The sequence below is a fragment of the Lemur catta genome, chromosome 1 (genome assembly GCF_020740605.2).
Source record: "Lemur catta isolate mLemCat1 chromosome 1, mLemCat1.pri, whole genome shotgun sequence".
Lineage (NCBI taxonomy): Eukaryota > Metazoa > Chordata > Mammalia > Primates > Lemuridae > Lemur > Lemur catta.
The window spans coordinates 97,019,309-97,035,294 of record NC_059128.1 but is presented as its reverse complement, the minus strand read 5'-3'; the positions used below and the strand labels follow the sequence as shown (position 1 = coordinate 97,035,294).

Here is a 15,986-nt window from a genome sequence, read left to right as displayed (position 1 = left end):
GAAGACCAGAGCAGGTTGTGGGAGGAGAAATAAAAAGATATGGCACAAGTTCAACTTTAGGTATTGCAGGGATGTTCAGGCATTGCTGTCCAGAGAGCAGCTGGAGCCGAGGGTTTTTAGCTCTGGAGAAACACAGATCTGGAAGTCATCCTTACAATAGTCATAAATGAAGGCCAGGGAGAGCAGTAGAAGTTTGAACTGCAATTCTGACTCAGCCCAGCTGGGTAGAGCAATGTCCAGCATAGGGTTCGATTTTCTCATCACTGAAGTTAAAGCAGATAGCAAAAAATAAAAATAAAAAACAGTGGCCAAAAGATGACATTCAAAAAGATCCCTGGATCAAAGCCTTTTTATGAGTACTGTTATTTCATCCTCCTCCTAACGGTAACCACTTCCCACATGAACCCCAGTAAGGCAACCGTGCAGCCCACAAGAGAGATAGAAATATGACCACACTTCCCTCTTATAAACAGGCGATGGTAAACATCTGAGACCACTGGTCCACAGCCGTGGTTAAACAAAGGGTTGGGGGCAACCTGGAATGGCTGTGAGAGGCTCCATCTCCCCACATGCTGACGCACCTCCTGTGAGCCGTGAACTTGCACCGTTAACTTCAGAACGGAAGGTGATCAAACAGAACCAGCCCCACCCTGAGGCAACGGAGTTTGGTTTCACACCCAAGCTCACCTGGCCACTGCTTCTGGAAACTTAAGAATTTTCAAGGAAAGTAGCTGCTTTGGTGCCAGGCCTATACTCGAAGGTGTCTCTCTATGCTGGACCACGCCAGAAGGGCAGAAGGACAACTTCCACGTGTTTACTGAACTGTGCAACCTCACCCCACACCAACCCCCACCTCCTGGATGGGCAGTGCTGATAGATTCTTTTTTTAAACAACCAAAGCAAAAACTGCAACTCTTTCAATCAAGCAAGAAAAACAGGCAAAACCTCAAAAGCCTCTTTAATTAGCTTTGAGATGTTCCTTTGGGTCCCAAGTTCTCCCATCTCCAAATCAATAGGAAAATAAAACAAGAGGTCTTGCGACAGGCTCTGTTTTCTCTGAATCGGAATGAAAGAGCTTTTGCAGACCTGAAGGAGTTATTAGCTCACTGCGACAGGAAGACTCGAGGGTATTCCATGTCTGCAGAAAGTTCCGTCAGAAAATGGCAAAAATTTATGTCGGCCAGCACTTTGTTTTTAACCACTAAACATTTATAGAATTTTTATTTCTTCATATATATGCTTTCAGAGAAAGTTTCCAGCAGATTCAAAGCAAGTGAGACACACAAAGACACTAAACATGCAATTAGATTGCATATGGCTTTGAAGCTAGAATACCGCAAGAACCTTTAGAAAATTTCCCCTAGGGGGAGGGAGGAGGCTCTCAGCGCTGTGCCCTGCCCCCACTCCCTAGTCAAAGGCAAGTTGTCACTTCATTTTGTCAACAGGAAAATAAGGCTAGTGGAGGGCTAGAGACAGCAATCCGAACTGCTGGAAAGGACCTGGGGTGGGTCACAGAGCATATGGCCCTCAGGCATAGTACTGAGAGGCCCAGAGTCCCCTCGGTGACTCTCATTTCCATCCAATTCCCTGAGCTCCAATTTAACACCTCTTCCAAAGCTGCCAGAGCCACAGCAGAGCACTACAACCTACTTGTGAGATGCTCCAAACACAGTTACACAATTGTCTCTCCACCCTGACCACAAGCTCCATGAAGGCAGGAACTGGTCTCTGGCTGGTTTATCATATCCTCAAAAATGAGCAAGGCATCTGTAAGTGTTCAGCAGTCTCACTCAGAGAAGGAAACCAGCAACCAACAGATATTAACTGAAATTTACTAAGTGCCTAGCACCGTGCTAAGTACCCTAATGAGTCAAAGGAACAGCCTGACTTGACTTCAAGAGGCTTATGACAATTCATTATTTCTGTCACTGACTGCATGTGACACGACACTGGCCAATGAGATACCAGGAGGTTCCTGGGAAAGGTTTGCTTCCTAAAGAGAAACGCCCCCCTCCCCCGTCCCACAAGGTGGCAAGGAGAAGCAGTCCTTCTCTGTCCTTGGATGCAACTGTTGCCATTTAGGCTAGAGACGGCAAGGCAAACAGAGAAACGGCTCCTGAGTTCTTCTAATGCCTGGAACCTTCTGCCCCTGGACTTACAGGAGACAATAAGCCCCCATATGACTGAAGCTGTTTGCTGGGTTTCAGGTTACTTTCAGCCCAAAGCATCCTGATACAGTGATTCTGGCCCCTCGTACAGACTCTGAGATGGGTCAGAGAGGGAAGGCGCCAACGGGCTTCCCGCAGGGTGCAGGCAGGGGGGACTGAGGACCTCAGCTATGGAGGAGAGGGAGGCCGTGGCAGGGACATGGAACTCAAGAGGCTCAAACGCAGCTTCCATCCTTACCCACAAGATGGCCTAGTCATCCCCGTGAAGCCAGGGCTCAGTTCCCACGGCGACTATCTGATGAACTAGAACATAAGTAATTAATACTCTCTGCCCATGCTCACCCCCACACATGCCCGCTTGTGTCTGTGGGGCAACAAAAGGGAAGTGCATCTTGTTCTATTTATAAGACCCAGCTGAGCCGCAGAGGCTAACGTCTGGAGCACCGCAGCATCAGCTGAAGCTCTCCAAACAGGTGCCAAGTTTGGTTTGAATTTACATTTCGACTTTCTCGGCCTATAACCGTTCCTCTCTGTCACTCCAGCTGCTCTCCCTGGAGCTCACCAGACAGGGCCTTGCCCACGACAACAGTTTGGTGAAAGAATTGAGAGAGCTCAAGTCCCTCTGCAGACTTCCAATAAATTATTTGGGGCAAGAGAAAAAGGATGAGGTTTGGACAATCACGAAAACGAACCCCGAGAGCACAGAGCAGGAGTGAAACGGCGCGGCCTTTGCATGTTCTCTGCGGAATTCCATTGGTGGGGGGTTATTTGGGGCCATGTGCTTGCCCCACAGCGGCCCTGGCACATTCCACACACTGACCGCAGTCAAAGAGAAAGAAAAGGCATGCTTGCTGTTATTTTTAATGCCTTCCTCCACGCCTTCCAAAATTCTTCAGCAGAAGGATTAGCCACTAAACTTTCACCGCTCCCAGCCAGTAGTGCCTTTGAGGCCTCAGCTAAAATGAAGCAAGGAGCAAAAGTCAGCTCCCAGAAGAAGTCTCTGCTCCTGGCCATTCAGCATCTTCCAAGTTGCACCGGGCCTAGTGCATCTCCTGGGTTTCAAAGGGACAGGGCCTGATGAGGGTACAGATCCTAGAGCCACCTCTAAATGGCACCTCCACCTACCCCATATATACCCCACCCCTACCTCCACCTTTCTCTCCCTCCCCTTCAGAGCAGCCACCAGCACAAAGTTCCCTAACTCCCACTGCAGTTAATTTAGCTCTAGTGTTCACTTTACCATGTTAGAGTACCTTTAATGTCTCATCCAGCTTTAAAATATTCCGTTGCCAACTTGGGACATGACCTTGGGCAAGTCACTTCACTTAGAATAGCAGTAAATAATTAGCGCAGTCCCTTCCACTGGAGCTACCGCATGAGAACTGGCTGACCTAACTCCTGCAGTGACCTCACCGTCACCAACACGGACGCATGGTGAGGGCTTACCCAGGTTTACCTGGCCAGTCCAGGTCTGTGCCCACTGTCTGGCCATAGCTATTAACAGCGTTGCCCCCTTTCACTCTTAGAAATGACCTGGTTTGTCTGACAAATTATTTAGTCACCCTAGATTCTAGAAGCGATAGAACTTCAGAGGCAAATCCAGCTCCACCCTTTAGCATGAGTTTGAAATCAACTTACCTAAGTAATCTGAACTTTTGTTTTTCTCATTTACAAAATAAGAATGATGATACCAATTTCATGGCTTTTCTTATGAGGATGAGAATGGCAGCCCTTTCTTGGGGTGCTGAGGGGCAGAATGCAGAGAACTGGGGTCAGGAACCTGACACCTGAGTTCAAATTCCTGTTCTACCACTGACCCCTCGAAGTCTCACCCTTCTTCTCTGTAAACAGGGATAACGCCCCTTCCCAGAGTACTGCGGCTAAGTAAACAAGATCAACCAGCAGATTGCCACTGTAGCATACAGTCGGCACACAGCACTCAGCGCACGCAGCACGTCTCAGGGTCATCCCATGGGAGTGGGCTTAGGTGACTTGCCAACGGTCAGCACTGCTGACTCAACCGTCTTCTGACTCAAATCCTTGCACAAGGCCAAGAGCAACAGCTCACCTAAGCTTCTAGGATGAGGCTCAGAGCATGTGTGCCCCAAGCTCACACTCCAGTTGAATTTTGTGCATTATTTATCATTTTCTCTAAGATCTCTGTGAAAATCTGGGTGTGAGCTTGGAAGCCTCAACTCCACTTCTATCAGAAAGGCCTAGACGAGCATCAGTGAGGAAATTAAAACCTCCGACTAGAGACAGTCCACACTGTGGACCATGCCAGGTGCAGGCAAGACCCAAACAGAGGCCCAGGTCTAACCTGGAGGCCTCTCCCTCGGGAGAGCAGGTAGCTGCACGGAGCCCAGCAACGCTCCACTCAATTTCCCAAGGAATCCCCGTCAAGAGGCCAACATGACTCACTGGCTAATTACCTGAACACTTGGGCTCCCAGAGCCCTCCTGGCTGAACAACGCGTCTTCTCTCCTGACAGCGAACAAAACACTGTTTTCAACCTGGTCCAGACATAGCCTAAAGCTGTCCACATGGTGGTGTCAGGGATTACGACTCTGACCTGGATAACTCGGGCAGAAAACCTGCTGTTATTGGCCACAGAGTGGGGGGAGGAAATGAAATATGAAAGGACAAAACGGTGGCTATGGCCACGCTACTCCCCTACTTTAAAATCTCCTGGACGCTTACAGAGCAAGGTCCAAACGCCAAGCTTGGCTGACCAAAGCCCTTGGCAACATCTTTCTCCAACTCCTCTCTAGCCACTCCCTCTTCCACGCTCTGGCCACTCCAAACTGTCCTGCCTTCCCTAGACACGAGGCCCTTCCACGCTCTGGCCTGTCTCCATGCTGCCTCCCAGCCCACTTCCACACCCTCTTGCATCCTTCAAAGTACCTCCCCTGGGGAGCCTTCTGACACCACCAGAAAGAGAGCTGCTCTTCCTCTGGGCTCCCAAACAACACTTTGTTCCACCTTTACTAGAGTGTCTCTCCCATGGGCCCACTGTGACTGTGGATACTGGTGTCCTTTTTTGCCTCTGAGCAGTTTAGAGACACAACTTCATCTCTATGTTCCCTGATGCTCAAACGTTTCCAACAAACAAGTGCACATTCAGTTGTCCAGCTCTCTGCTCTGGTTTTTGAATAGGGAGCTGCAATATGTAGCACCTTCTCCCTGATCTGCATTTAACTCACTCCGGCCTGAGTGCAGGGTGAAGGAAATCAATTCCTGCGCATGTCTCCAAACAGCTTTCCATAGAATGGTGCCACCTGGGCTTAGCCTCAGTTGTGACCACGGGACTGAGCAGATGGTGCTAAAAATTGGCCTGCCCCTACCACTTGCAGATCCTAGAACAAGAGTACATATGAAGGCCTACTTATATATCGTATTTAAAAGCCAGATATCAAGGTAAGAAACTGTTAAACGGGATGTGTTTTAGCATTCTACCTTGACAAATGCCTTAATACAACCTGTAAGTCTACCTCTGAATTTAGAATTCTCTGACCCCTTGGTTTCACAATGGATTGTAGAGGTTCAGGGAAAACCAGCTGCGGATCTCAGCCCATGCCCAGAACCATCATACACTTCAAGGGGCCTCATACACACCTATGTAGACTCCCCAGGCCACACGTCTGAGTTCCAGCCAATTCCCCATCCTCTCACCCCTTGCCCAGCCCTTGGGCCCACAGGTGCACACACCGTCCATGGCCGACACAGTCTGCCCTCAGCTAGATGGACTTGGGAAAGCAGCCCAGGCGGCCCTGGAAGCAGGCTCGAGACACCAGGGCAGGGAACTGGAGGGTTGGGCCCCTGCGTGTGTTCTGGAAAGAGAAAGTACAAGCTCTAGATGGGCCTGTCCCTTGGCCCTACAGTCACCTTTCCTCGTGAAGAGGGGCACAGCCAGGAGGAGGCCCCAGGCATGGCCCTCTAAGCATTAGCTCCCTCTTGCACATATCTAAGGGCAGTCCAGGGTACCACTGCCACGTCCAGGTCATTTCGGAGCCATGAGTTTCTGGAGCTGGCCATTCGCACTTAATAGCCAAGCCAACTGGTGAGGTGGTACTTCGGGGAGAGCCGGAACTGCCCTCCAACTGGGCCTCAGGGGAAAAAAAAAAAAAACACACCAGCAACAATAAACATCATGCACTTCCACGCACTTACGGGCAGCTATCAGTGACGGGCGCGTGAGTCATGGCATTTCTGCTTCGGGATCTGACCCATCCCCCGCCCCAGGAGCACTGATTCATCAAAGTTTGTTTTCAGTACTATTATTTTTAGTCAGCCAAACAATTTTAAAAAATGATGATAGGGAAGGTGAGGCGGGAAGACAGAACCACCTAAGAATATGAATTGTTTCTCTTTCAATAGCCTGCCAAGCCCTATGTCAACAAGTGGCATGGTCCTATGCTCTTTGTGTGTACGTCTTGGATGTAGATCCTTTTCCTTTTAATACTTAAACTGAGGCTCTGCAAATGGTGAGCTCTGACAGCAGGAGGGGGGCAGTCCCCTATTGGAGTCTACTAATACTATCAGTCAAATTTCCCCCTTAAAAGGGAAAAATGAATGTCTGCTGAGCACCTACTATGTGCTATGAGCTACAAATATCAGCCATGGACTTGGCTCTATCGCACGTCATTTCGGTTAATTTATACGAGGTAGGTGGTTCCATCCCCACTTTACAGATGGGGAAACTGGGGCTCAACAAGTTGAAGCAAATGTACCCAACGTGCCCACACAGCTGGTAACTAACTGTCACGTTCAAACCCAGACCTGTCAGACTCAAGAGCCTTTGCTCTTTCTGCTTTGCTGTGCTCTTCCTGTCCTCCCCTCCCCTGCTCTCCTGGTCATGTCTGAAGAACCTGTTTAGGTAGAGATACACGGCCACACACAAAACTTAAAGGGGTGGCAGAACAAACTGTAATTCACTCTGCCTTCCCAAGGGCTTGGAGAAATTAGGTGCACCTTGAGCCTGAATTCAATGAGGATAAGAGAAACTTTACAACAGGGAAGATTTGAAGCAAAAGGAAAAACCCAATTTCCATCACCAGTGCCTGCTTTCAGCCACTTGTAACTACTCAAAAAGTCCTTTCTGGATCCATTACTCCACATTTGGGCTTAGCCCAGAGGTGATTTTTTAAGGAAAAAATGCCTTTTGGCATTTTTGAGCTGTGACAGCGTAAAAACAGACCTTTAAAAAACACACACCCAAAACACATTACTATTTTCAAAAGTCCAGTTTAAAAAAAAAAAAAATGGTGACACCTCAGAGCTACAACTTGGCTTGGCGGTTTGTGATGCAACACTTAGCAGCAAAAGCAACCAGATTTATAAAACCCTGTAGGTGTCAAAGGCAAACCCATACACTGTGTTTCTCCAATAACACTCGAGTCCTCAACTCCCAGCAAAGCATTCGAGAGAAAAACTTGCCAGATGTAAGCAGGGAGATCCATGTGATGCTGAAAAAGCACTATTTCAGAGGAAACTCACTTTTCATTTCCTAGCTGGGGTTTAAACTTGTAACCTCCACACTGCCTAACAAAAGGCTCCTGCTTACGCAATCAAGTGTAGCCTTTCTTTATATAGATGCTTGAAAATAAATAAAGGAAGCTTCCTGGGTAAACTTTGACTTATGAGCAAACATTTTCCACAGGTATCCTCTATAATACCTACCTCTTACATTTAACCATTTTTAGGCCTCTGTGGTCATTAGTTTAAGTAAACTTCCTGCTCTAAGTAAAGCCAAAAATAGCAACAAAAGAAGAAAAATTGCTCACTGCATCGCAAAACACACAGCCTCTCCGTCTTTAACTAGCATTCAGTTGTTTTTCTATTCCTTTGTAGTTCAATTTCACTAATTTAGACTCACAGGGTAAGGAAGAGGCAGGGAGGAGAGTGGGGGAAAATAACCAAACTTAAAATGCTGCATCACAGCTTGCACTGACGCAAATTAACTGGCACCAGGCTGACAGGGTCTTGGACCATTAATAATTTAAAAAGATTTGCGATTCATTGACCAACTGTGTGTAAATGGGAGCTTCTAAAATGCTGGCATGGAGACCAATTTAGAGTAAGAAAGGCCCTCCAATAGAGCTTATATAGCCCATTTTCCAGTTGAGAACATCTGAGGCCCGGAGAAATAAAGTGACTTGTCCTGGGTCACACGGCTAATCAGAAACAGGGGTAGATCTAGAACCTATCCAGGCCTGCTGAGTCCTGCCTCCAAAATGACCCCCAAAACCTTATTTATTAGTAATTTTTCTTTCGACAGCATTTTTGGAGAGAAAAGGCCTGCTAAACAAACTTCAGCCTAGTCTAGAATTAGCCAAACTTCTTAATTAATAGGCTTCTACTGTGTTTTCATTCTAAACGGAGTCTCTCTGTCAAAACATTCTGCAGCAGTGTGCCACTGTGGCAGCCTGCTGTTTACACTAGGGGCCTCGGATAACCAACAGCAGGTAGTGTGACTTGTGTTATAGATTTGCTATTTCTCAAACTGCTAATTAAGTCAAAACAAAGGATAATTCTCTCTCTCTCTCTCTCTCTCTCTCTCTCTCTCTCTCTCTCTCTCACACACACACACACACACACACACACACACAGAGTTGCCCTTGTCAGGAGTGGATAAACAGCAGAGCTTGGGTTTCTTGGCACCAAGGAAACAGTATTTACAAATTTCCTAAAGAGTGAACACATGCGGCATTATTACAACTCCAAAGAACCCATGTTTCGCAGCCAGTGGATGAGAAGCTGCAGAAGCGCAGGGACAGTGTCTGCCTTATTCACTATTTTGTCCCTATTACCTGGCACAGGGTAATCCTGCACCCGGTAGGTGCATCAAAGGAAAGCATGAAAATGAATTGAACAAGCTCTCTTGGAATATTTTTTGCTCTAAAACTTGGAATAAAGTAAAATTAGAAACCAAACCTCTGTGGGGTGGGCTTAGTATGGCACTGTCCAACTGTTTCCAAACCAGTGTGCTTGAAGATGGGGAGACTGAAGGCTCCATGGCCCAGGAACTTGTCAGTGGTCAACAGAAGCTCACAGCCCTCCTTAGGGAGGAGCTAGTTCCGTCTGACACTGCAGGAGCCATTCACATCTGCACAAGGCTGGTGAACCTCCCAGGCCCCTGCACCAGCAGCCTTTTGGGGCAGTCCTCTTGCTAGCCAACCAACACCATCAGATGTGGATTTGGAGAAGGGAGTAGGGTCAATACTGCAGGCAAAGGAGATAAGGACAAAAGTTAATTAGGACTATTTATGAGCCTTGCTGATTGAGAAAACTGTATTGCAACCTTAGAGAATTTAATAGTACTTCTAGGAAGTTGGGGGAGAGGTGGATGAAGAAGGTGGGAGAGAGTAAGGTAACAGGGGAATAAAGTTCGATTTCAATTCATAGAAAGCCCTGCTTGGTCCTATTTATTTCAAAAAGGAGCTCCCCCAGAATAATGGCTGTATTGTGCATAAAATGGCATTAAAATCTCCTAATAAATTAACAAGTAAAAATTAATGGTTGCTCAGTCCATTAAATCGTGTTAATTTTATTTCCATTATAATAATACAGCAATCACAAGTTTATATTATTAAACCAATATTTATGTTTTAAACTTATTTTTAATCGGATTCCTGATGTAATAAGCTTCAACCAAATTCTCTTGATTTCATCAACTTCTTGCATTTTTCATCAGAACTAAATGACTACTTATTCACTAACTTTTTTTTCTATTATTAAAATTGTCATTTAAAACTTCATCCTTGAAAAGACTTTGTAAAACATGTATTACTAACAGCTCTTATGTCCATCCAGAAACTCGGGCATATGGAATTTATTTTCAGGAAGTGTAAACCAGAGAAATGAAAAGCTAGGTCACACCAAAACTCTGAAATTCTAAGCATCCACAATCACTTGCAAGTTGTCTGCTTTTTATTGGCACTCTCTGTGACATTCTGAGCTACTTTATCTAAAGTCTCTGTTCCCACCAAGGGAACCTGAATTTCAGATTTACAGCACTAAATTACTTTTCACTTCAAACAAAAAATGCTTTTCAGTGGAGTAAAATATAGCCCCCACGTCACTAGCCAATCAGTGCAAGCTATAAGGTAACATAATTATAGCAGCACTCGGTTTCATAAAAGGTAGAGGATAAAGATGTCTTCATTCTTGTGGGCAACTATCCCCACATACCAAAAAGCTCCATGATCATACCATAGTGCAAAAATTTCCCTTGGACGATAACTCCTCTTTCTTCTCCCTTTTCCATCTCACATCGACTCGCCTTCCCTCTCCACCTCCTCCCACAGAATTAACGGTCTGTCCCCATATTGCCAGGCACTTTGTACCTCCCTCGGCGACAGCTCATGTCCTGTTTCTTTGAGCAGGTCTGTCTCCCACTCTAGACAGGGAGCTCCTTAAGTACAGGTGCCCTGCCGTGGTCGTCATAAGTAGGTACTCAATAAATGATTAATTCAATAATGAATGAAGCAGACAGAAGGCTAAACATAACACTTAACATCTGTCAAGCTCTCTGGTTTACAAAATGCTTCCACAGGCCTCATCTCATTCTGATTTTACAGGTGCAGACATGAAGGCTCTGAAACTTAAGTGAATTCCCAAATCCATCCAGGTAGGATTATAGAATGGCAGCCGCAGTACCTGAATTCTGTATTTTTTACAGAGAAAACAGGTGGCTGTCTTTATTTCATTTTCTAACACAGTGACTACTACGATATTTAAAAGGCACATCATAGTCCCCCCCACCCCCAAAAAATCACCCCATACTAGATCTCCTATTTTTTCTGAAAGCTGGGAATAGGAAAGAGATAACAGTTAGATACTCAAACAATACCCTATTAACGTTTCTCTTATTGAAGTGTAAGCTCCTCACAGGCAGGAAGCTTCTTGAATTTTATCTCTACATCCTCCCCTGACTCCTATAATATTGATTCTGACATGGGAGGGGTCCAATAAATATCAGTAAAACAAAATCCAACCCTCGAACATTTGATTGGGAACTGACAACAAGGGGCTGTCTGCAACATGCATCAGCCCAAACATTCAACTCGCAGGTGCAAGCAGCAAGTTCCAAGGTTCTAAATGTCAAGGGAACATCAGGTGGCTTCTAGCCAGCTCCACTGTAGCCCCCTAGCCAGCTCCACTGTCCTGCAGGCCCCTCCTCTTCTCAGGCCCTACGTGGAGCTCTCCTAATCAAAGTTAACAAGAGCAAAGAGAGGAGGGACCACCTCCTTGGCAGCTGGAAGTGGGCTTCCATTGGTCCACATCGGAATGGCACTCTGAGCGACAGCTGAGGGACCGGGGAGGGCTCCTGCAGCCTTGGTAATAGGTCTATTCCCAGAAGTCTGAAAAAGGGGGGCTAAAGATGAGGATTTTCTTCCTTTCTCCCCAAGGTGAGAGTAGCCTGGCAAAGACCAAGGAGCTAATAGGAGGCGGCTATACTAAACGATCAGATGCACAGAGAGGGAGGAGATGCTGTGTGTTAGGCCTAGTGTTTGGTTCAATTCTTCCATATTCCTCTGGACTTGGTGCTCTGACACCAGAAAGCCCAAATTCCCTCCCAAAAAAACAATGCCTTAAACTCATTCCAGTTCCCAACAACTGGGCCAAGGCATGGACTCCACCGGTGGAAGCACAAGTTATCAGTATCTATCAGAAAACCAAGTTTTAAGTGTGTCTGGCTCCTTATTGCGCATGTAACATTCCCCCCCGCCCCCCCCCCCCCCCCCCGCCAATGCTCTGATTCTATTCTTATAAACAGGTGAGGAAGATAACTGCAGCTTCACTTAGGTACTCAAGAGAGTGAGGAGTGAGATGCTCTTATAAAACCTAAGTTCTGCCCATACTGCCAGACCTCAGAGTATCCTGATAGCTCCTTTGTCCGTGTATCTAAATCAATCTCTTACAACTTCCTTGTCACCTGTTTTACTTCCTTGATACCAGTAAGCCAGTATCATTCCAGCTCTCCTGATAATTGAATCAGGTTAGAGCTGGTGCAACAGAGAAGCAAGTATGTATGTGGTCTGGAGGTCCCCAGTATACATGTATAATTGCCAAATGTTGCTGCTGCTGCTCGTGATTACATATTAGCCAAAACATGCTTGTTACAATCTCCTTAGACTAAAGGCTCCTTAAACTCCAGAGTCCAGATTTTACAGAGTGTTTTAAGTACCCATTGCCCCACCCCACGTACACACTGGATGACTAAGTTAAACATTTTCCTTTGTCTACTTTCCAAAGCCCCAGTTCTAAAAGTCAGCGTGGAGACAGCAGACAATTTGACAAGCAACGCTGCAATCTATGGGACTTAGCAGTCACATCAATATCACTAGCATGAGGCCAGCTAGCCACTTCCCCACGACGTGGCCTTTAGTTTTCTGCCCACGACCAAAACAGCAGCAGCTGTTGCCAAGGGAGACAAGGTGACCCAGAGGCGTGGGCACAAAAATCCAGGGATGAAAATCCATTTTGTCTGGATCCACCCAAGCAACTGGGTTTCCCTAACTGAAAAAAGATGAAAAACAACAACAAAAAAAATTGCTTTAGCATTAGGTCCTCTCCAGGCGAGCCGAAGACATCCCAATCCTAACAAAATCATGAGAAGTGCAGGGGGGCAGATTAGCTTGAACTCTCAGAAACATCCTAAGCGTTCACATGCCTTAGGCTCCCAAAGTCTCAGGAGGACTTTGGAAGAGGAAAAGGTAAGCCAAAGCTGTGTCTCACAGAGGGCAAGCTGCTACCAAGGCAAGGGAAAGCAAGACTTCTCCAAGCTGTCACCAGCCCAGAGATTAAATGAGCAACCTCACCAACAAAGATCCACAGCGCCAGCAAAGAATTTATGCAGAACCTTCAATGTACAGAGATAGCAGAATCCCATTTCTACTGTATCAAGGCCTTTTCACCTCTCTCCTCCAAAGTGTTCTCAACTTTAAAAATGAGGCCTAACAGCCTTACCTATTTTCCAAATGTTGTTCAGTTGGTTTCTTTCTTTCTTTCTTTGAGGACCTCATAAAACCATGTGAAAGTGCTTTGTAAACTGTGAAACACTTTCACAGCTGCTTGTTTTAATTGATACCACTTTTTTTTTTCTGTTCCAATGCATAAAGCACTTGTCCTCAATGCCCCCAGACAGGTAGGGAGAAGGCAGGTTTTGCAGACTCCTCCCCAGACAGAAAAGTATGACACTCACCCACCCTACCCTTCCCACCCCCACCAACAGAATAAAGAAGAATTAAGAACCAACGCTGGGACCAAATCCCAGGTCTCTCTGACCATCACATCACACCACCTCTCCTGAAGTCAATTCTGGCTCCCGATCACAGGCCCAGAGCACACTCCCGAGACAGCACACTGCTGTCCCTCCCCCTTTATTGACTGGATCCACCCAGTTTAAAAAAAATTCTTTTTTAAGTCAGCACTCCCACCATATGTGGCACTTATTTCCAGGGGAGGCCTGCCTTGGGTTTCTGTAGACAGATGTTGCTTTGTGCTTGCCTGACACGGCTGGCAGCCCTTGCACAGCTGCCCCAAGCAGGTGGCCAAGGATGGAGTTCACCCCTGGCCCAGGAGCAAGGATGACAGTCCCTTCAGGGCTCAGATCTTGGGGGCCCTCTCCTCATTCCTCTACAGCCTGAGACCCTCCAGAACACCCCCCCACACACCCATTCCCCTGGTTCAGAATCAGACTTCAAAGGGGGTTGAGAGGTAGAGACAGGAGGCCAAGGTGCTCCCCACCCCAATTCTCAGCCATGCACAGTTAAGCTAAGGCAGGCCCTGGGGAGTGGAGAGAAGTCACTGACCCCTTCTATCAGCCATCTGTGAGCTCCCACCTGACCTAGCTAGCGCAATGAGAAGGATAAAGGACGCCAGACAGATGGCAAAGCGTTTGGGGAAGGAGGGCTCTACAGGAATGCGAGGGCCGATGCGAGGCCCACTTTGGGGTGTGTTTTGTTATCTGTCCAGCTCTAGCCACCACCCCCCGCCCCGTGCTCCGCATCAACCTGCAATAATCTCTTAGCCTAAAAGGAGGGCGAAAAGAGTCCAGGTGGGGAGCGGAAGACGGGGGAGAAGACTCTGTTTTCTGCGGCCGGTCTCTCCCGTTTCAAAGTCGGAGCACTGCACTGCAACTAAAGTGCGTGCATGCACAGGGGAGGGAGACTGGCACAACCGAGTCTAAAAATACTCGATAAAAATGCTAATCCCGAAGGCAAAGAAAGAACGAAGAAGGAATCTGTCAATCACCAGGCTCCCGCTCCTCACCCACAGCCCCAGCTGTACGGACTACATTCCTGTAGAGGAGGGAAGAAGTGGGGAGACCGGACTGAAGAAAAGAAAGGCAGAGACACAACCACCTCCACGAGCGCGGGCCGCGGGGGCGGGAGGCGGCGGCGGCGGAGGAGGGGCCCCGGCCCGCGGAGCCGAACAAAGCGGGCCTCAACTTCTAGCCCGCAGCTCCCAGGGGTGGGGGCGGCCAATTCCAGCAGCAACCCCCCTTTCCCGGAGGTGGAAAGCGAATGTGAGGTCTGGAAACGAGAGTGCCGCGTGGAAACCCCGGGCTTTGAATCTTTGCGAATCCAGAGAAGGTTTTGTTTGGGGTCCCCGCACCCCCTTCCTGCCCGCATTCTCGCTCCCCCCTTACACACACACACACACACACACACACACGCGCGCGCGCACCCTCTCCAACCCACTGGGCCGGCCTCCCAGCGCCAGGGTGCTGGGCCGGCGCGCCCCCCGCGTCCCCCGGGCGGGCCCCCACCTGGGGATAGTGATGCACTTGGTGTTGACGTTCTGCGTGGTGATGGCCTTCTCCAGCTCGTCCAGCTGCCCCGTCTTCTTGAGCTTCTTGACCAAGCTCTTGACTGCCTTCTCACACCACTTCTCTTCCTGCCCGTTCTGCTCGCCCTTCTTCCAGCCCAGCAGGCGCTTTACAATCGGGGGGGTGAAGGGCAGGATGGACGACATGGCTGGGAAGGGCGCGCGGGCGGCGAGGGGCGCCCCCGGCGGGGCTGGGCTCGGCGGGACGCCGGGGGCGCAGAAGGGAGCTCGGCCCGGGCCGGCTGCGGCCGCCCAAACTTCGCCTCAACTCTCGGCGAACTTGCCGGTGCGCCGGGCCGGGCCGCGGCGTTGCAGCCTGCGGGGCTCGGCGCGCGGCCCTGAGCCCGGAGCGGCTTCCCGGCGGAGAGAAGGGCGGCGGGGCGGGCGGGCAGGCGGCAGCGGCGCCGAGTCGGGAAGGCCCCGGGCGCGGGGCGGAGGCGGCGGCCGCGGGAGTCGGAGTGGCAGCACAAAGTTTGGGTTTCCGCACGGGGTTGCTGTTTGGGTGCCGCCTCCGGGAAGGAAAGTCCAACCCCCAGCCAAACTTTGCTCGCCTCGCTCCCTTTGATGCGCAGATCCCTCCGCCTTTGCGGCCTCGCCCCCCGCTTCCCTCCTCCTCCCGGCTCGCCCGCTCGCTCGCTCGGCCGGCCCGGGGCGTGCGCCGCGCTCGCGCTCCCGCTCCCGCCAGCTCCCAGTCTGCGTTTCATGCAAATCCGCGTGCAGCCTCCTTTCCAAGGGCTGTCACCGCCCCCTCGCCGCCGGGGCTCCCCGCCTCCTCCCCCGCGCCCCACCGCCTCCTCTCTCGGGCGCCCTGCCCGCCCCCAGCTTCGGGGAGGGCGCCTGGCCGTTCCCCGCCCCGCGCCGAGCGCGCCCACGTGGGCGACTGGGGACCACGGCCGCCCTGGCTGGAGCGCGCGGCACCCCGCGCGGCCCCAACCTGAAGTCGGGCGGGCGCGGGGAGGAAGTTCTAGGAAAGGAACGGCGAGC

At 49.3% G+C, this 15,986-nt stretch overlaps 1 protein-coding gene across 1 annotated transcript in view; it reads right to left on the bottom strand.

Annotated features, from left to right (window-relative positions):
• The window catches only part of SMAD3 (SMAD family member 3), a 109,968-nt gene extending 94,314 nt beyond the window's left edge, over window positions 1-15,654 (bottom strand). Inside the window, exon 1 of the mRNA XM_045541559.1 lies at window positions 14,944-15,654. Within this exon, the coding sequence (XP_045397515.1) occupies window positions 14,944-15,149 (206 nt within the window). The 5' untranslated portion in view covers window positions 15,150-15,654. The remainder of the gene's footprint in view (window positions 1-14,943) is intronic.
• Window positions 15,655-15,986: the final 332 nt, after the last annotated feature.